Raw genomic sequence first — 21,945 nt, 5'->3', positions numbered from 1 at the left:
TTGTATAGCTAAGTTCAAAATAAACATTGAAATGAAGGACGATATTTAACGGCAAAAAAGTCTGTTATGTGCACAATGGCTGTTATTATAAAATAATGGCCTTTACCTGTTAAATGACATAATTTTTTTTTTCTAAAAAGGTCATCATTTTGATGGCTTATGAACATAGCCTATATAGGTAATGTATGTTTGGATTGTCTAAAACACCTTATAAAATGTCAGCAAGGGATGTGATGGATAAGGATGCTTGTGGCTTGAGATGATGATACCGCTGATTGAATGTGATGATGAATGGAGATGCCTCTAACCTCAGGAAGAGGTCATGGTTTAGGTGTTCTTCTCAATGGCTTGCAGTTGTTGGGGTGAGTGAGCGCACAGACCCAGCTGATAATGAAATCGCCCTTCGTGGGATACAGTATCATGCTACTCAAGTCATCATTTTGGGTTTTTGACAATAAATGCTGTTGGGCATACAGTATAAGCCAATGATTATCTCCGTGAGAAGACCACCACTCTGGATTTTATAGTCATGTAATTTGTTCTCTCTTGTAATTTTATAGTATTATACTATATAGTCTTGGGATGTTTCTTTGGATGTCTTTTTTGTCCAAACTATGGTTGCACATTAAGCTTATGTTCCCACTACGTCTTTTAAGGTAAAATAACAGCTGTTTTTTTTTCTATAGACGGTCATAAATAATGATCATGATCATTATAAACAGCTGTCATTATCAAATAAATGTCCGTTTTTGCCTAAAAAAGACATTTTGGGAACATAGCCCCAGGCTATGTTTACACAGAGTAGAGTAAAAGCAAAAAAGGCTGTGAATAGGTATAAAACACAGCTGGTTTTATAATCAAATACATTCCAACATCTTTTGTTACATCATATGTCACAAGATCCGCTTTGCAAACGTTTTTTTGGACGGCCGTCATTTTGGAGGCAAAATACAACCGAGTTTTGCAAATTACATTCCAAATTTGCAAATACCGTTCATTTTTTCGCTCCAAAAGATGCCGTGGGAACATAGCCATAATGTTACTAATGATGAGCAAATATTATTAGTATACGCTATTCTAGCTGTTAGTTTTAGTTCCAATATTCCAACGAAAATGCAGTAAAAATTCGATTCGCCATCCCATTCCCCTGGCACTTTTTTCCAGCCAATAAACATGCAGGGAGAGGGGGAGGACAGACAGGCACTAGAAATAGGCAGGAGATTACAAACCTCTAACTGTAATTGGCTGGCTAAACTATGTGACCTCCTGAGTATAAGAATAGTGGATTTCAGATTCGTGTCACTTGCTGGTTGGAGCTAGAGAGGGACAGGCTGTATACCAGGGAGAGATAGCTTTTAGGGGAAGTTAAGTAGGAAGAGACCCCCAAAAGCCCTTGTTAGGGCTAAAAGTGTGTTCAGGGTCCTATTAGATGAAGCGATTTTTAACATTTACCGACAAACGATAAACGATTGCAAAGATGTGTAAATATCTGTAGTGTGAACGGGCCCTAATGCTTTTTACAATTATGGATGAATACAAGATTTGCTATATTAAGCCTTCCCTTTGACTTTTTATAAAATGTTAATGACATCCCCTTTTCAGCATAACTGAGTTCATGTAATAAACATTTTATACCACTCGCTGCATTAATCAGGGACGTATTTATGACCAGTTAAGCTATTATAATTATTTACTTTGACTAATAATTGCTTGGAAAGAATTGCAGTTTGTGTATTATAGCTTGTATGTTCTTAGTATCCATTCACAATATGATGTTTACACTACAGTATAATATGTGGCTGTATTTTCAATATCATTATGTGCTACATTAAAGTCTTTGGAAAAGTAGCCATCTGTGCACACATTCTAGAAAAATATATCGGTATGCCGACCGATTTTTCCTTAGACTTTCATTTTTATTTTTATTTTACTTTTTATTATTTATCCTATTACTTATTTTACTATTTAATTAATTTTAATTTTTTGTTTTTAATTTATTCTCCATGCTCTCTGAAATCCAAAGCTAGGCTAAGTTCACACAACATCACACGTCATCACAGTTCACACGTCATTTCCGTCAACTGTCAAAGAAACGTCGGTTATTTGCCAATGACGGCCTACTATAATGATCATGATCTTTATAGACGGCTGTCAATTGCAAATAATGGAAGTCTGGAAATCTTGCTGGCGGTCATCTGCATCCATTCTCATGAACTTAGGAACGTTAAGCGACTCTGTACCCACAATCTGTCCCCCCCAAACTGCTTGTACCATCAGATAGCTGCTTTTAATCCAAGATCTGTCCTGGGGTCCGTTCGGCAGATGATGCAGTTATTGTCCTAAAAATATACTTTTAAACTTGCAGCCCTGTGCCAAATTGGCGTGGCCCAGAGTGTCTATGCACCACCTCTCCGTCCCTCCTCCCCACCCTCTTCACCATTAGAAACACCCTTGAGCAGCATTTTTCCTGTTCATTATCTGTCTGAACACTGCACAAGTGTCTTAACAATCCAACACATGTGCAGTGTTCACACAGGTGAGGAATAGGATAAATCCTGCCTGAGGCGTTCCTTATGGTGAAGACGGTGGGAGGAGGGATGGAGAAGTGGTGTAAGCCTAGGGCATAGACACTCTGGGCCACGCCAATTTGGCTGGTACAACTATTTAAAGGAAGCCAGTCACCAGGGTGGACAATATAAAACCAATAGCCAATATAAAGTAATTGACACGTAAATTACTTCTCAGAATCTATAACAGTCATAGATTCATCCTAGAAAAGGAAGCAAACATTTAGATAGATATCATGATTCCATGACTTTATTTTATAAGGCATAACATCTGCATATACTACAAAAAAAATAAATAAAAAATAATATATATATATATATATATATATATATATATATATATAATTTTTTTCTACATGTATATACTATAGCAATTGCCTCAAACACGTGGCCCTCCAGCTGTTGCAAAAGTAGAACTTCCATTGCATAGCATGCTGGGAGTTGTCGCTTTCTATCAACTGGAGAGACGCAGGTTGTCTCTTGGTCTATAGAATCATCTTTGTTTCAGGATCTTACAGTCATACAGTTTACTTACCCTTTGTATATTGTCTCTATGCATTTGCATCGGTTCATTTCTTTTATTCCTTGCTCGTGTGTTTTTATAGATCAGTACAATGATCTTGGATTACGAGCAAAATTCCTTCCGGCAATGTGCTTATAATCCAAAACACTTGTATATCAAAGCAAATTTCCCCAAGAAAAATTTAAATGCAGATGATTTGTTCCACAACCCAAAAATAAGGTAAGTTAGGTGTTCTGTACAATAAAGATGACTGTATTAGCCAAGAAGGGGTTAATTAGTCAACTCTCCCTCCAAACAAAACTCTCCAGGTAGCTGCAAACCTGCTGGTGCTGGTACTAGTGCCAGCTATCTGGAGTAGCTATTGGTGAAGGGGTTAACTTAAAGGTAAGAGGGAAGCAGCGATCACATACCATCCAGCACCATGTGTAGGAAAGATGGCAGCAACATGTGCAGCAGTGTCAGGAGATGTCTGGATGAGGTTCTGGGGAGTTGAAGCACTCACCGCTTGGGTTCCATCTGTGTGTGTAACAACAGATTAGGAGGGCGCCACAACCTCACTCATACTCAGTCCTCCGGCAGCAGGGAGAAGAGATAAGACTGAGATGCTCGCTTCCACAGGAGGATTGCTACAATTCCCTGATTTGGAAGAGCATGGGGCGAGAGCCGGCAGAGTTAATCAGGTAGCAAAGGGTTAAAATGAGAGGGTTTTCTACTCTCTACTTACTACAGGATGAGGATGGGGACACATCAGGTCCGTATTACCAAATCTTGCTCGCTTACTGAGGTCTTTTTTTTTTTTTTTTTTTTTTTAACTATTAGCTTGTCTTGTAAAATGCTCTCAGACAAAGTTACTTTTAATGAAAGGTTTCACTGTATTTAGTTAGTATAGTAAACAATAACTCTTGAGGAATATCTATGTGTGTTTACAGTATTTGGCTATGTTTATACACTGTATAAGACTGGCCGTTCCGTGACCCATCTGGGTCACGGAACGGCCAGTCTCAGAAAAGATAATCCCGGCCGGTACTGCAGTGATCTTTAGCGCCGCTGAGATCTAATGCGTGCGCATCCGTGTGCGCCCGCATCAGAACTCCCCACAGCCAGAGCCGCTAGCTCCATAGAGTGCACTGACAGGGTTTTCTGTGGCCGCTATTTACTGAAAAGCGGCCGCAGAAAACTGACATGCCAGTTTCCTGCAGCGCCGCTAGGGATCCCGGCCAGAGTGTATAACATGGGGGCGGAGAGGGGGGTGCGGCAGCACGCAGAGGGGGCCGCATTTATCATTTTTCCGGCAGAAAAATTACACTTAAGCCTACGCCAGTTTTGAGCTGGCGTAGGTCTCAAAATTTTCGCACGGAGACCGTCCATGCGATAGGTATTTATGTAGAGGCAATGCGCCTCTACATAAATCCCCTGAGCTCCGGAGCTGCGGGGACATTTGTAACCCCGGCGTAAAAAAACGCTGGACTTCATGAATGTCCCCCTAAGTGTATACACTCCCACTCCGGCTGGGATTTCCTCAGTCTGCAGCACTACGTAAGTACTGCAGGAATCACGGCCGTTATAACAATGGCCGTGATTTCTGCAGAACTTACGCAGTGTGAACATAGCCTTTGAGCATATGGGTGTTTTTTATTTTCAATCCATACTACTTTCATCTTGAAACATAAAATATTGAGGTATTTAAAGAAAGGATCCAAAGTATTTTTCTATGCAGCTTGTTAATATGACGGCAGTAGCTTAACGGGGACGCTACACACAAAGCATTCTGCACAATATCATAAATTAGACTGCAAGATCTTTATTCCGTTCTGTATTTGAAATGCTCTTTGGCACGCGGATTTAATGAAAATTAACCTCATTTGTTGTGTCTTTAGAGCGCTCTCACAGTGTGTAACCTCTTTGACTCAACTCATGCATTTCTTCCTTAAAAGCAATCTAACAGCAAATTCCCACTTGGCAAAACCTTTCTGAGCATCTACATTCTTACTCCTAATTATGAGCCGCAAAGCTGAATTCTGATTAGCGGAATTGGATGCATTTCACGTAGCAGTTTATCAATACTTTATACTCGCTTCTCAAGGCTTCAGAAGTCTTTCTTCAGAGTGCACTTCACAGCATAAAAGTTTTATACCTTTTATCTTTGATGCAGTGTGAGAGTTAGCCTGCAGTTCTGTTTGCTGAGTGACTTATTCTATCTATACTGGAAGGGGTGACATTGTATTAATGACACTTTCTTTGATCCACAAGAGCTTAGTGCTTGTGACTGGCAGAGGTCACTTCATCAGTGCAATCAACACAAGGTCACCTCTAGAGATTATAGCAAAAAATAAAATAAAAATCTGCAGCTCTAAATAAAACAGGAGGTCTGTTCCTACTATAGATTATTGAATGTGCACTCGCATTCAATTTTCTATTTTTTTCCCCCACAAAATAAAACCAGCGGCTCAGTACTAAAGCACACTTAAAGGGGAACTCCGGTGAAGAAAAAATGTAAAGGGGTACTCCGGGCTGGGGTTATTTTTAGGGTTTGGCCGGGAAGGGGATGGAAATGGAAGCTGCCGGTCACTTACCTCCCCAGTTACAGCGCCGGGTCCCGAATCGGGCTCCCCGTTCTCTCGTCCCGCTTCCTGGTCTGAGCTGCAGCTTGAGACGCGTCGTCTCAAGGAAGCTCAGGCATTCAGCGGTTGTAGCGGAGTCCTGCCTCAGCAGCTGAATGGCTGGGCTGCCTTAAGCCGCAGCTCAAGCAAGGAAGCGGTAGCGGGACAGCAGAACAGGGCAGACCCGGTGCTGGAACCAGGGAGGTAAGTGACCGGCGGCCTCTATTTCCATCCCTTTCCCGGCCTAAAAATAACCCCAGCTTGGAGTACCCCTTAAACCCTGTTCTCCATCCATATTTGTAAGCTTGTGTGTAATACATGAATTGGTCGGTTTGTCTGCAGCACATCCTGACCCTGGACCTGCTGAAAATTCTCACTGCCTGGTCCACTCTGTCTCCACCCTCTGTCCTCCCCCACCCTTTTTTAGACAGAGGTCACATCATCTCTGTCTCTTCTGTTGCCAGGCAAGCTGTAACACCTCACTGTGTGTAAGCCCACTCTTGACATCACACAGTGGCCACCTGGCCAAGGGCAGAGAAACAACAGCCTCTCCTGAGTAGTGTTGGGGAAAGGAGACACTGTTTTTTTCATCTCTTTCTCTAATCTATCTATGTAGATGGATAGATATGATAGAAGTGTTCAGACCCCATTTGGTATGGATAATCAGCTGCAAGAAGTCCACTTTTAGCACATTCTCCCCTGGCATGTGACCGAGATAGCTGCATAATGTAAGTCTATGAGGCCATCTTGCTCACATAGCATTCCTGAGCCTATGGCTGTATCCATGTTTTCAAGGATTCCCTAGGGCTGCATCCAACTTCTTCAGCCAATACAAAATGATCAGACTTAGACGAACAACAGACAATCAGATTAAAAGTAATGAGCATGCTCGTAATGTGCTCAACTTTATTTAGATATTCCTTTGATATTCTATTTCTTTTTGCATGCAGGCATAACTTTTTCTTATGATTATGTTTTCTTAGAACAGTGGTGAAGTGGCATAAATCTACAATTCCCATGATGGGCATCCAAAGCTTTGGCTGTAGTTCTGCAAAAATGGAAGGTGGCAGGTTTCCCACCACTGGCTTAGAAATATATATATATATATATATATATATATATATATATATATATATATATATATATATATATATAGTATATATTATAAACCATAATGCCAGTTTCACAAAAAGAGTGCTGTGCATATGTGTCATGAAGATATTCATATGGCCTGTATTGTGGAACTGATGTTTATTGGCAGAACTTTAAATGTGATGGTATAAAATATATGCGTTTTCTACTTGTTTCTACTTTTTTTTGTTTTTACTTACATATTGCCTATTAAATTCAAAGGAGAATATTTAAAATGCAGAAACATAAATCATGTTTACTTTCTGCATGTCATCAATCTGTAGGAAATGGAAACTGTCAGCTAGAAAAGATGCACCTAAAAATGGGGCATTGCCTGGGCACTTTAATGCCCCTCAGTGCCCTGACCACACCTCTATGACACTTCAGATGAAAAATAAAAATAATTTATTGTGATTGCAGCCTCATACAACTACAATAAAGGTATGGATAGCCTCATTGCTTACACATTTGTATACATGTAATCAGTTTGGGGCATCTTTTCTAGCTGACAGTTTCCCTTTAATTAATAATATCCTTTACATTACTAATAGTCATTCTGCCACTGCAAGATGAAGGAAACATTGGATTTCCGAGTGGAGGACTGTTTGTAGGCTTCCTATAGGCTTGTAGTACTCACACTTATACATTGACCGTAACAGGTATATGTCCCTTTTAGCCACTGCCGACTGGGACATATGCTCCGCAGGTCGGTCTGTATGGGAAACAGTGAGTAAATACTGCCGCAAGCAGTCCTCTGCATACAATTAAACCATCTCGATGTGAGAACAAATACATTGATTGTGGTGTTTTGCATCGATTGCTGTACTTTGTTTTGTTACCTCATTTGCCCCTGATGACGCCACACTACATTAGTGACAGAAACACGTAGGGTGAAGTGTACGGCGCGACTGGTATTCCTTGTGTGATTGGTCTACTGACGCGTTTTGGGCGACATTGCCTATAGTTAGTGACTCTTTTGTGACACAAGTGTTTACCGGACTGACGGTTCGAATGAGCCTTTCAACGGTTGTTTCGCATCAGCCAATCATGGCTATTGTGCCTGATCCTTGAGGTGACTCATAGGATAGTAGCACTTTGATGTATGTGGGATAGTTGCCACTCTAGGAGACATCTTGATTGTTTGTTTGTCATATTGGTTCATGTTTGGATAGGATTATTTTTTTTCTGTGGATCTTATTTTACCTTTGATCATAATAAAAGTTAATTTTTAAGCTTCTCCTTCGAATTCATCATTTTCTGCTAATTGGCGAAGGTTCTGACTAATATCTATTGGTGGGTGTAGCTGATGTACACTAATTATCGTTCATTACTAATTTTACAAGAATATGTCTTGGTTGACTCAATAAACAAGTTCAATTTAGGCCGGGATGCTTTTCTTAAAAAAATATAATATGACAAGTTATAGGCATTAGATTTCATGTCATTGGACGCTGATCCAGGGAGAATTCTGATTGTCATAGTAGAGTCTGGAAGGATTATTTCTCCCCGTTATGAAGCACTAAAATACTTGAATGCTCATTACTCGAGTCGAGTACTTGAGTGCTCAATTCGATTAACGAGCCCCATTGAAATCCATGGGGGATTTGAGTAACCAGGTGCCCTCTTTTCAGAAGAGTGGATAGTAACTGGTTAATCTGAAAGTGATAATCTTTCCCCCAGGGCAAGACTGTGTACTGTTGGTGAGGGCGGGAAAATTTTACCTACCACTCTGGTCTTCCATCTCTCTTCACTATTACTGCTCAGCCAATCAGCGGCTTCAGTCCCACTTCAACCACTGACTGGCTGAGCTACAGTATTGAAGGCAGAAGGAAGATGGTAAGTATATTTTCCCCGTTCCCCCCATATGGTTTAAAGTGTACCGGTCACAAATGGATCTTCCAGATCAGTTGAGATATCCTTTGCTAATCCAGAAGGTCAGGTCTCCATGAGCACGGAGACTCAGTCAGACGCTAATGCATTATTGTGTGATTGCGTCTCCATATTCATGGAGACCTGATCTTCTGGATTATCAAAGGATCTCTCTGCTGATCTGGAACCACATTGGGGAGGAACAGGGAAAATATACTTACCGTCTCCCTGCTGCCTTCAATATCGTAGCTAAGCCAATTAGCGGTTGTCAAGGGACTGAAGCCACTTATTGGCTGAGCGGCAATAGTGAAGACAGATGGAAGACCGAAGTGGTAAGTATAATTTCCCCCCACCACCACCAACAGAGCACAGTCTGGCCCTGGGGGCAAGGCTACCACTTTCAGATTATTCAAACATCCTCCAATCTGCCAGACAACGTCCGCTCTGCCGATCTTTATTAAGGCTGTAGATATGCATTATGCTCAGCAGCCTTTTAACAAGCTTTTTGTACACGAGCAGTACTCGCTTTAGTATTGAGTACTTTCGAGTAGCCCGATATGCAAGCCAATACTATACTCGATAGAGCGTGCTTGCTCATCTGTAATCCCTAATTAAATGTATTGTGGATCTGTATTCTACATACAAAAACATATACGCATGTGAAATTGGTCTATTGATTTTTATTGTCCTCTAAATGTTTTACCTCTGGTAACTTACAAGCAAAGACATAAATTACTCCAATAGTAATAGCCTGACCTGCTCTTAACACACAATTAACATGTCTTTTCTATTTTTTTTTTTCTGCTGCAGGTTTAGTCCTTATGAATGGTACGATGCTCATCCATGTAACCCAGGAACTGATGTTGTGGAGAACAACTTTACCCTATTAAACAGCTTCTGGTTTGCCGTCGGTGCATTAATGCAGCAAGGTAAAGCATTATGTCTTATGTGATCGCTTAATTTTTATGTTTTTTCAGTTCTCCAAAAACATGAAGTTTGTCACATTTTGACAGTTGTGAGATAAAAATGTAGACGCTCTTGTCAAGAAGAAATATGTGTAAGAAATCATGTTGTCATCTCCTTGTCACAAAACACAAAGAGCAACTCTTTCATGGTTTGCTGTCATTGAACAATAATATACTGTACCTTCTATATGCTCGTGTGTGTGTGTGTGTGTGTGTGTGTGTGTGTGTGTGTGTGTAGTCTCCAATAACTAACAATTCTGTGTATAGGAATAAGACAGGTAACAAAGCCCTGACTGTACAAAAAATGCCACAGAATCTCAGAAAATAGAAACAGATTATAAAAAAAGAACATAACACATAACAACACGAAACAACACATCTAGGTTATATATTGCCTTTAAAGGGAATGTGACATCAGACAATGACTTTATTATTTATTTATTTATTTTATTATGTTAAAATTATCCTGAAATCTGGCAGTTTTCATTTTCACCACTGGGGCTAAAACTAAGCTGAGACTTCCTGTTGTGTCTGCGGTGATAAGAGGAGGCTGCTGTAAAGTGATCTGTACAGCATTGCAGCAACATGTGACATCAGTAGATAGAGGAGACAATAGCAGCTCGTTGTTGAATGACCTTTAAAGGGAGCCTGTCACTGGAGACGCGGGCACAGTGCCCTCCCAACCCCCCCCCCCCCCCCCTGCTATAGCCCCCGGATACTTACCCTTTCCGACGAGTCCCGTTTCTGGAGCTGGTCCCGGGACGAAGATTACAGTGCCCGAAGCCGTGCGCGTGCCGCTGAGAGGAGTCCAATGCCCATAGAGTATGTGAATGGAGCCGTCATTCTCTATGGGCATCGGACTCATCTCAGCGGCGCGCGATGATTAAACCTGTGCGGTGACTGCAAAAAATGCAGTAATTTTTTTCATGAAAAAAATAACATTTTTCACAAAAAGTATTGGGCCAAAATTTACCACTAACCTAAAGTAAAATATGTGACAAAAAGCAATCTTAGAATCAGAAAGAAAAGTTATAGTATCACGTAGCTATAACCGCATAAAGTAAGACAGGTTAGATTTTTTTTAAATGGGCTGTGGTCCTGAAGGCCAAAATCAGTCCAGTCCTAAAGGCGTTAAAATCAATCTTTTTGTGCTACCAAAAGTTGCTGTGTACCACTGGCTTTATACCAGGGGTCTCAAACTCAATTTACCAGGGGGCCGCTGGAGGTAGAGTCTGGGTGAGGCTGGGCCGCATCAGGGTTTCCACAAGAAAAACAAGATAGCAACCCTCCATAGCCACTCCCCTACAGTCACCACATGCTGCTGACTGAATAGTACCCCATATAGTATCCAATCCCAATTATAGTGCCCTATATAGTATCTAATCCCCCATATAGTGCCCCACATAGTATCCAATCCCCCCATATAGTGCCCCACATAGTATCCAATCCCCCATATAGTGCCCCACATAGTAGCCAATGCCCCCATATAGTGCCCCACATAGTAGCAATGCCCCAATATAGTGCCCCACATAGTAGCCAATGTTCCCATATAGTGCCCCACATAGTAGCCAATGCCCCATATAGTGCCCCACATAATAGCCAATCCCCATACAGTGCACTATATAGTATCCAATGCCCCCATATAGTGCCCACATAGTATCCAATGCCCCCATATAGTGCCCACATAATATCCAATGCCCCCATATAGTGCCCACATAGTAGCCAATGCACCCATATATGCCCCACATAGTATCCAATGCCCCCATATAGTGCCCACATAGTTTCCAATGCCCCCATATAGTGCCCACATAGTAGCCAATGCCCTCATATAGTGCCCACATAGTATCCAATGCCCCCATATAGTGCCCACATAGTATCCAATGCCCCCATATAGTGCCCCCATAGTAGCCAGTGCCCCCATATAGTGCCCACATAGTAGCCAATGCCCTCATATAGTGCCCACACTATCCCACCTGACCCCCCCACACTCTACCCCACGTGACCCCCCTACACACACTATCTCACCTTACTCCCCCCTACACACACTACCCCACCTGGCCACGATCCCCACACACACACATGCACACACTGCCAACCCCCCAGTCTTCCCACCCTCTGGCCGCCATCCCCTGGGTTACAATAGAATGCTCACCAGCTTGGATCTGCTATCGCCGGTCGTGGGGTACAACTGCCGGGTGACGTCATTCCAGCCCGTGTAGACTAGAGGCAGGAGAGAGGCGCCGCAGGAGCGTGGAGCCGTCCATCCATTGAATGAGGGGCCGGATGACATCACTGAGCAGCGCGTTCCCAGCGTGCTGTACGTCTGTGTGATCCGGCCTCAGGGGAGAGAGGGAAGTGCTGAGGCAGAGCTGACACATCGAGTGTCGGGGCGGGGGGGATGTTCTGGGGGCGATCGCTGTCGGGCGCTGGCACTGCCTCCTGTAGTTTGACGTTTGTAGGCAAAAGATTCAGGGCAGTGACTTTCTTGTCTGGGGCACTGGTCCCGAATCTTAATGCGTAGCGACGTCACTGGGTTGGGCCACATATAATGCGGGACACTGGGTGAGGTGGGGGCCTGCAAACTAGTGTCGCGAGGGCCGCAGTTGGCCCGCTGGCCGCGAGTTTGAGACCCCTGCTTTATACCAACATGGGATAAAACTGTTGGGGACTTTCTCTTTAGGTTTGGGGAGGTAAAGTCCCCAATAGATTACAATATTAGGCAAGTGAAGATTTTAAAGTGAAGATAAATATAACCTCTGTATTGTGTAAGAAAAAAAAAAGCTCTGCGGAATCTGTTGGTGCTATACAAATAAATATTATTATTATTTTACAGACCTTATCCATGTGTTGATTTTCCAATGTACTATGCTCATTCTGTGGCAGATTTGAGTTGGATTTTTCCCTTTGCAGAATATTTCTTCCATGTGTGCTCTTCTTTATTAAAAATAAATGCTGCATGTGCCACTGGCCTACAAGATAGAACTTACACTTGTTTTTTTTACTTATGTTGTGTAGGATCTGAACTAATGCCGAAAGCTTTGTCAACAAGGATTATTGGTGGCATTTGGTGGTTTTTCACTCTTATCATTATATCATCATACACTGCCAACCTTGCTGCCTTCCTCACCGTGGAAAGGATGGAATCTGCCATCGACTCCGCGGATGACCTAGCAAGGCAGACAAAGATAGAATATGGAGCTGTCCTCGATGGAGCGACAATGAATTTTTTCAAGGTACGGAAATTCTCGATCTTCATCTCCTTTGTGCTGTAAGGTATTTTACGTATTTTCTGTTTCTGATAAACTCTTCCTGCCCTTTCAGGTGACTTTTTCAGGATAAGCCACTGTACGTTTATACATAAAGGATTACACTATATCTGGCCATCATATCTCTTATATATATAGTGGTTTTCTGCAGATTTCTGTTCTGCAAACTAAATCCTACAGCTACAGTGAGCAGTCTAAATGGTGCATTAAAGGAGCACTCCATCTTGGACCTCTTTTCTTCCCCCCCCCCCCATTGAAAGACTTGAAGCAACAATCGTCAGATTACTAGTACAGTAAGCAGCATGACATACATTCCTATACCACTGTATACTATACCTGTCAGTTACATACTGACAGGCAGTGCGACCTCACGGGCATCCATAAAGGGGAGACTCTGAGACCTTGATTGGTCCTCTAGCAAGCCCCTTCCCCCGTCATACCTAGAGATGAAGCGGTCAGCACAGACCCTGACATCTACACAGTTATTCTGCCTAGACCAGTGGCAGCAACAGTCTCTGGAGCCATGGTTGGATCATGGCTGTGATTGATAGCCAACTCACTCCAGTAGTTCTGGGAGCTCAACCACATCACTACACACCATTGGTCTCCAAACTGCGGCCCTCCAGCTGTTGCAAAACCACAATTCCCATCATGCCCGGACAGCTAAAGCTTTGGATTTGGCTGTAGAGGTATGATGGGAAATGTAGTATTGCAATAGCTGGAGGGCCGCAGTTTGGAGACCCATGATCTACACCATGATGAACAGTTCCATCATGGTGCATTAAGGGGTTAAAGTCCTGTTTTCAAGGTAATTTTTTTTTCATATTAGGAAAACATCCTTGTGCTAAGGTCACCTTTTTTCATCCACCAAGAGAGATCTGACTCTTTGACTTTCTCAGTCTATAATAGGATTGTTAAATTAGGTAAATATAGGAAAACCAGTCTCGTCTTGAGGGAAACATTTTATATGGTTCGGTAGGAAGATTAAAATAAATCTGACTAAAAAGAGTGGAAAGAAAATACATGTGATAACAATACTTCAATTTAGATTAAGATAGCAAGTTCCATACCCGTTCACAGGAGCACATACATGTCCGCCTTCTTGGATTTAAAGGGCCGGTGTGTCTGTTACTATTTTTCTGCCACTCATCCTTTCTCACCCTTGAGCAAAAGTTTTTCGTGTATCTGCTCTACCCTGTATCCTAACCTATACCCATTTCTCAGACTACACTTGCCTGCCTGACCTGGACTGTCTGACCTGCTTCTGTCTTTCTGATTTTAAAGGGGTTATCCTGTGCTGCAAAAGTATGGCCACCTTCTTTCAGAGACAACACGACTCTTGTCTCCAGTTCAGGGGTGGTTTGGAATTAAGCTCCATTCACTTCAATGGAACTGAGCAGCAAAACCCCGCCCAAGATGGAGAAAAGAGTGGTGCTGTCTCTGGAAGAAAGTGTCCATGTTTTTGTAGTGGTGGAGAACCCCTTTAATGTCCAGGCCTGCTCATTACTTCCATGCGGTCTATTTTTCCTATGCTTTGTATCTGCACTGTCTGGTTCTCAGGACCAGTTGTTACCCACACCATGTCCATGCTTGGGGAGCGACCACAGTGGGTGTACATCCACAGCCTATTTCCTAAAGCTTCATAGATGTGCAAATATATAGCTATTTGTGTATGTATGTCTAAAACGATTCTAAAGGGGTGGGGGTGGGGGCAAAAAACATGGGGGTGGAGGAGTTACTAATCATTTTACATAATTTTTTTGCTAATTTGCAAAGATATAAAATTTACCAACAAGTTATTTTTGAGCAAAGGTGTTTTTGCTGAGTGGGTGTGGTCCAGCAGGAAGGAGCATGGCGGCTGTATACTTGCAGATTTACTATAGATTATTCCAGAAATTGGTATAAATTATAGCACAATTCGATGCCTTCTGGTTGTTCTGGAAGACAGAAAACCAAAATATGCAAGAAATTCATTGTAAAAATTCAATCTCAGCACTCACCATAAATGCTTTATAATTTTATTGCATAAAATTTTCATATTCATTACAATTACAACAGGACTTTTCGGGGTTAGCCTTTTTCAGCTGAAAAAGGCTAACACCGAAAGGTCCTGTTATATTTGTTATGCATATGAAATTTTCTGCAATAAAATTATGGAGCATTTATGGTGAGTGCCTAGATTGAATTTTTACAGTATTGCTGGAATTTTTTACTACTACGTCCACCACCCATAGACACAGAAGTGCTGTCTAAAGACTTTTTCTAGAAATTCATTAACAGGCATGTCATTGAATACATTTTTAGATAAGCCTATTGTGGTTTATAGTAGAAGTCGGGGAAGACCTCTTTTTTTGACAAGTGTTGGGAGGATAAAAAAAAATAACATGCTCTCACCTCCAGCGCTGGTTACCACATACCGCTGATCGGGTCCCTGGCAGCTTTGCTGGTCTCTGGTCTAAGAAGGGACCCAGGTCGTGACATGTCAAGTCTGCTCAACCAATCACTTATGGTAGGGTCTCATGGTGCAGGTCATGCATTTTGAAAAAACATTGCCCACATGATTTTGCTGCCAATATATACAATCATAAACAATGTCGGACTGGGGTATCTGGGGCCCACCAGAGGAAATGATGCTGGGGGCCCACCAATGAAGAACCAGTGAGAAACTAAATGTCAGTCAGTGTTTGTGCAGGTTCTAAAGCTGGGGGCCCACCAGAGGATCCTCCGTTCCTCTAGTGGCCCGGTCTGACACTGTTCAAAAATGTTTTGATCTAGATAAACAATTTTAATAGTATAAGCAGTCCACTACTGACTTGTTTAAGCCTCAGCGATATTATTTTATAATTTTTTATTCTCTAGGAGTTCTGAGTAATATTTTTAGATAGAAGGACCTCACTTGATAAGATTGTCAGGTTTTCAGCAACCCTTCCCATAAATTAGTCTGATATTGTGGGTTTCAAGGAAAATGCCTATGACACACCCACTTTTTGAGTTTTTAGACAAAAACAGGGAGCATGTCAGGTTTCTGACATTTTTGCATCACACACCATTAGCAACGAAGGCGGAACAGTAAACCATTAGGGAGAATGGACAAAAAAAAATAAAAATAATAATAATAATAATAATAATAATAATAATAATTCTGACGGAACAACATTAGTAAATCAGTCCCAATGTCTATCATACACATTAGTGGCAATGGATCATAGTGGATATTCAATGTCAAGAAACACTATCATCAATCCACTATAGTTTGTAAGAAGACCAAAGATAAAAATAATCAAGTTCAGATTTCCTGGTGAAAAACTGGTTTTATGGCTTCATATCATTGGTTAGTAGCTAATGTAGTCTATTTAAAGACAATAATATGTTGACAAAAATTTGCTGTTAATAATCAGGGTGGGATATAACATAGCGTACCCTTGTTACCACAAATATCTGAAAGGACTAGACTTTCAGACCTAGCAGTGACACTTTGTCATACTGTTATATATCTGTCCTGAGTAATGGAATGGGATAAGTTAGCAGTAATACACAACATGGCTATACGATAATACCGTGGTACTGATGCATATGACACAATACCCTCATTGGATAGCTGAACGACATGACCTCGAATCTTAAATACTTGGCTCCCGCCTCTCGACCGCAGATGCGCTTTCAACCTAGCCAGGGAGAGATCTTGCAGCAGGGAGAGATAGGTTTTAGTAGCGTTTTGGTTAGGCGGGCTTACTACAGAACCCAAAAGTCCTTTTCAGGGCTAAGATCAAGTGAAAAAGTCATCTCTGAATCAAAAGCTCTTCTCAGTGCTAAGAATAGATGATATAACAGCATCAGCAGGTGTATTCATTCCAGTACCCTGTGTGTACAAGTGACTTATAGTGTCCCTGGTTAAAACCACTAAGGGCACGTTATACATATTGTTCCAGTAGCCCACTAAGGACACTTGATATATACTGTTTCAGTAGCCCAGTAAAAGGCACGTGATACATATTGTTCCAGTAGCCCAGAAAAAGGCACGTCATACATACTGTTCCAGTAACGTTCGTACAGCATTACGCGTGATACGCGCGAATAACATGACGCTCTATGGACGCACATTGGAATACGAACAAAATGTGTGAACATTGCCATAAATGTTCATAAAGCGTTTGCAAATATTTTTCCTTTGCAATTGCAGAGAGTGGCATTATACTGCATTTTGGGGTGTTGGGTGCACCCAGGCATGCTCCCCCTAATGTCCCAGTGTCATTCCGGAGGTGTTTGCATTGTTTAGGGAGGTTTCATGGGGGACTTGGTGACCATATAAGTGGTCAAATTTTGATTTTCAAGTGTCGAGAATTTTTTCCCCATAGTCTATAATAGGATTGAATACTCGTTTGAACAGTCGAATATCAGTGCCTATTCGATTCGAATTCTCGGAAGTTGAATATTTCACTACTCGCTCATCTCTAATTAGCATGTATGCCTCTTTTGATCTTATTATCCTTGGCAGCTGCTGACTGGCACCGATCACTAGAGTTGAGTTTGTTGTCCACCAATATCCCCAAGTCCTTCTCAAAAGCAGTTTTACTCAGTGTTTTATTATTTAGCACACAATTATACGTTTTATTTCTGCTTTCCAAGTGCTTAACCTTACACTTATTCACTTATTGACTTAATTTGTCTTTCCTTGCCCAAGCATCCAGCTTCTCCAAAACCTTCTGTAATATTATATTATCCTCCTCTGTGGTGATTACTTTGTTTAGTTTCATCTATAAATATGAAGATTCTACTCTGTAGCCCCCTAATGTCATTAATAAATACATATGAGGAAGTGGACACAACACTGACTCTGTGGTACCCCACTTGTAACTGTGACCCAATCAGAGTATGTTCATTTCATTAACCTCTTAAGGACCCATGACGTACCGGCACGTCATGGATCACTGTCACTTAAGGACCCATGACGTACCGGTACGTCAGCCCTTTAAACGGGCGCCGCGGCCGGCCGGGTCCCGATCGGGGGAGATAGCCTGCTATAATACATAGCAGGCCATCTCTCCCTGTCGGCATGGAGGGTTGTTAACCCCCCCCCATGCCGACGATCGCCGCTATTGGCTGATAAGCCCATAGCGGCGATCGGAACCTTTCCGGGCCATCGGTGGCCCGATGACCCGGAAAAAAATGGCGGTCGGTGCTGTCCGAGGACGGCACCGACCGCCATTACTGTAAAAAGTAATGGTGGTCACGGTACCACCGTCCCGATCGCCGTGAACGGCCGGCCAGCCGGCCGGCCGTTCACGGCGATCAAAGTCCCCACAAGTAATAAATACCTGCTCCGGACCCCTCAGCTAGGTAGCTGAGGGGTCCAGAGCAGGTATTTGTACATTACTCACCTGTCCCGGGGTCCTGATCGGCGTCTTCCGGGTTCCCGGCGTCCTCTTCATCTTGTCGGGACTTCGGCTTCTTCCGTGAGTCCCGATCGTCTGTTTCCGGCTCCAGCGTCGTCTTTTTTCGTATTTTTCCGGCTCCAGCGTCGTCTATTTTCGGATCTTGCGCTCTGCTGCCCCCTAGCGGCTGATAAGTGTAATACACGTATCAGCCACTACAGGGATGTTCAGAATGTAGTAAAAAAAAAAAATTTTTTCCCAATTTTTTTTTTCCTATTTTCCGCACCCTATCTCCGCTGAGTGTTGATCAGCATCGCACGAAAGTGCGCTGCTAATCAGCAACTCCTCCTTTTTGGCGTAGGGTGGTTTTTTTTTTATATCCTACTGCCACGGTCTGCTGATAAGTGCCGAACATAAGTGCGGCATTCATCAGCAACACCATTTTTGGCGTAGGTTTTTTTTGTATACTTACTGTAAAAAACACGTAAAAAAACACTACATTACACCACACTACATTGAATAAAGTTTTACACTACACCACTACATACCCCATATACCAATCCCCATATAAAGATGGCCCCCAGGGTGTTTTCGGTATCGGACGCATGCGTTATTATTGCCTCCGACACCGAAACAGCCAGTGAGGATGAATGGGGGGTCCTTCGTTCCTCCATTCATCCTCATCCTCCTCATCATCCAGTGACGTGTCTGGGGGTAGCGTAGCGTACGCTGCCTCCCAGACACGTCTTTTCCGCCAGTACCGTCCCAATAAGAGATGACGGTATGGCGTGAAATTCTACAAACTCTGTGAGAGTACCTCAGGGTACACTTACAGATTTAGGGTACGTGCACACTGCGGAATGGCGAAGGATAACCCTTCGTGCACTCCGCAGCTGGCACCCGCCGGCGGACTGATGCAGGGGCGCGTCTCCGCCCGTGTCATAGACTCTATCCTATGCATGGGCGGATTCCATCATCCGTCATTCCATCAACACGTTGGACGCAGAGCGGAATCCGCCCGTGCATAGAATGGAGTCTACGACACGGACGGAGACGTGCGCCTGCATCAGTCCGCCGGCGGGTGCCAACTGCGGAATGCACAAAGGGTTATCCTTCGCGATTCCGCAGTGTGCACGTACCCTTAGAGTGTATGAAGGAAGGGACATCCGAATCCAGCCCCAGATGCCCACTCCCCCCCCCCATCCTCGGAGTTAGTGGGGACATCGTCCGGGAACTGATCTTCCCACTGCTGGATAAAGGTCACCACCTGTACGGGGATAACTTTTATACCAGCACCCCCTCTTCCGGTCCCTCGCTGCCTGAGCTACTGTAGCTTGCGGCACGATCCGAACATATCAGAAGCAGTAATAAAGCCCTAATATTTAGCAGCCATGGAGCGGACCCAGCGCTTCTGGATATGAAGGACCCCGTATCGCACCAGGACAACATTTTCCAGGTGACGTCCCCCACACTGGAGAAAGGGAGACCCCAGAAGAAGTGCAGAGTGTGGTGTAACAGGGGGATCAGGAAGGACGCCATTTACCAGTGTGCCACCTGTCCTGATCACCCCGGCCTCTGCATACTGGATCGCTCCAAGGCGCACCACACGTCATCGGAGTTCTACATTATCTAAATTCTGTCCCTTATTCCTATTTCAGGGGTCACGTTGATCCAGGGATTATTCTGATCGCCATTATGGAGTCGGGAAGGAATTTTTCCCAGTGATGAGGCTACTGTCGTCTGCCTCACGAGAGGTTTTTGCCTTCCTCTGGATCAACACAGGTTGAATTTGATGGACACCTGTCATTTTCAGCCTTATAAACTAATAATTGGCCTAATACCCCCAAATAAATTAGAATTGTCCCTTTTCCCCAGCTAAATAGGTATGGCCGCCATTCCCATTAGAGGATGCCATGATGCAATTACAAAGCCTCTGTGCGGCCAGGACAGTAGAAACCCCCCACAAGTGACCCCATTCTGGAAACTACACCCCATAAGGAATCTAACAAGGGGGGCAGCGGGTATATGGCCCCCTGGTGACGGCCACATTTGGGACGTGAAAATGAAAAAAATGGTATTTTTTATTTTCACGGCACATGTTCTACACATGTGCCCATCACTAGTGGGGTCCATATGCTCACTGCACCCCTTGTTAGATTCCTTATGGGGTGTAGTTTCCAGAATTGGGTCACTTGTCTGGGGTTTCTACTGTTCTGGCAGCACAGGAGCTTTGTAATTGCGACATGGCCTCCATCCCCCATTCCAGCCTCTAAATGGCGCTCTGTCCTTTTGGTGACTTGCCCTGTGCCCATATGGCAAATTATGTCCACATGTGGGGTATTTTCGTACTCAGGGGAAACTACCCTACACGTTTTGTGTTCATTTTCTTTTTTAACCCCTTGTGGAAATGGAAAAAAATCAAGGCTAGACCAACATTTAGTGTAATTTTTTTTTAATTTTTACTCTAAATCATTGATCTTGTCTTGATTTTTTCATTTTCACAAGGGGTTAAAAGATAAAAAAAAACACAATGTGTAGAGCAATTTCCCCTGAGTACGGAAATACCCCACATGTGGACATAAAGCGCCATGCGGGTGCAGGGTAAGCCTCCAAAGGGAAGGTGCGCCATTTGGTTTTTGAAGGCTGGATTTGGATGGAATGGATTTCGAGGGGCCATGTTGCATTCAAAAGGCCCCTGTGTTGCCAAGACAGTTAAACCCCCCACAAGTGACCCTATTATGGAAACTACACCCCTCAAGGAATGTAACAAGGGGTGTAGTCAGCATATGGACCCCACTGGTGACGGGCACAAATGTGGAACAATGTGGCGTGAAAATGAAATATTAAATTTTTTACACTATAATGTTGGTCTAGCCTTGAATTTATCATTTTCACAAGGGGTTAAAAGAGAAAAAAAAACACAAAATGTGTAGAGCAATTTCCCCCGAGTCCGTAAATACCCCACATCTGGACATAAAGCGCCATGTGGGTGCAGGGCAAGCCTCCGAAGGGAAGGAGCGCCATTTGGATTTTAGAGGTTGGATTTGGCTAGAATGGATGATGAACGCCATGTCGCATTTACAGAGCCCTTGTGCTGCCAAAACACTGTAAACCCCCCACAAGTGACCCCATTCTGGAAACTACACCCCTCAAGGAATCTAACAAGGGGTGCAGTGAGGATATGGACCCCTGGATGACGGGCACATTTGTGCCATGAAAGTGAAAAAATGAAAATTTTCACTTTCACGTCACATTTTTCCACATTTGTGCCCGTCATCAGTGGGGTCCATATGCTCACTGCACCCCTTGTTAGATTCCTTGAGGGGTGTAGTTTCCAGAATGGGGTCACTTGTGGGGGGTTTCCAGTGTCTTGGCAGCACGAGGGCTCTGTAAATGCGACATGGCCCTTGAAATCCATTCCAGTGAAATCCAGCTTCCAAAAGCCAATTGGCGCTCCTTCCCTTTGGAGGCTCGTCCTGCGCCCGCTTGGCACTTTATGTCCACATGTGGGGTATTTCCGTACTCGGGAGAAACTGCGCTACATGTTTTGTGTTTTTTTTTTCCTTTTATCCCTTTGTGAAAATGAAAAATTGAAGGCTAGAACAACATTTTAGTGTAAAAAATACTTTAGTCTTTTTTCAAGCCATATTGT

At 43.1% G+C, this 21,945-nt stretch overlaps 1 protein-coding gene across 1 annotated transcript in view; it reads left to right on the top strand.

Moving 5' to 3' along the window:
• The window catches only part of GRIK3 (glutamate ionotropic receptor kainate type subunit 3), a 379,534-nt gene that overhangs the window by 344,274 nt on the left and 13,315 nt on the right, over positions 1-21,945 (top strand). The window contains exons 12-13 of the mRNA XM_069972662.1: positions 9,501-9,619; positions 12,671-12,888. Of these exons, the coding sequence (XP_069828763.1) occupies positions 9,501-9,619; positions 12,671-12,888 (337 nt within the window). The remainder of the gene's footprint in view (positions 1-9,500; positions 9,620-12,670; positions 12,889-21,945) is intronic.

The sequence above is a fragment of the Dendropsophus ebraccatus genome, chromosome 5 (assembly GCF_027789765.1).
Source record: "Dendropsophus ebraccatus isolate aDenEbr1 chromosome 5, aDenEbr1.pat, whole genome shotgun sequence".
Lineage (NCBI taxonomy): Eukaryota > Metazoa > Chordata > Amphibia > Anura > Hylidae > Dendropsophus > Dendropsophus ebraccatus.
Note: the sequence above shows the minus strand (reverse complement) of the source record. Positions and strands in the feature narration are given on the sequence as shown.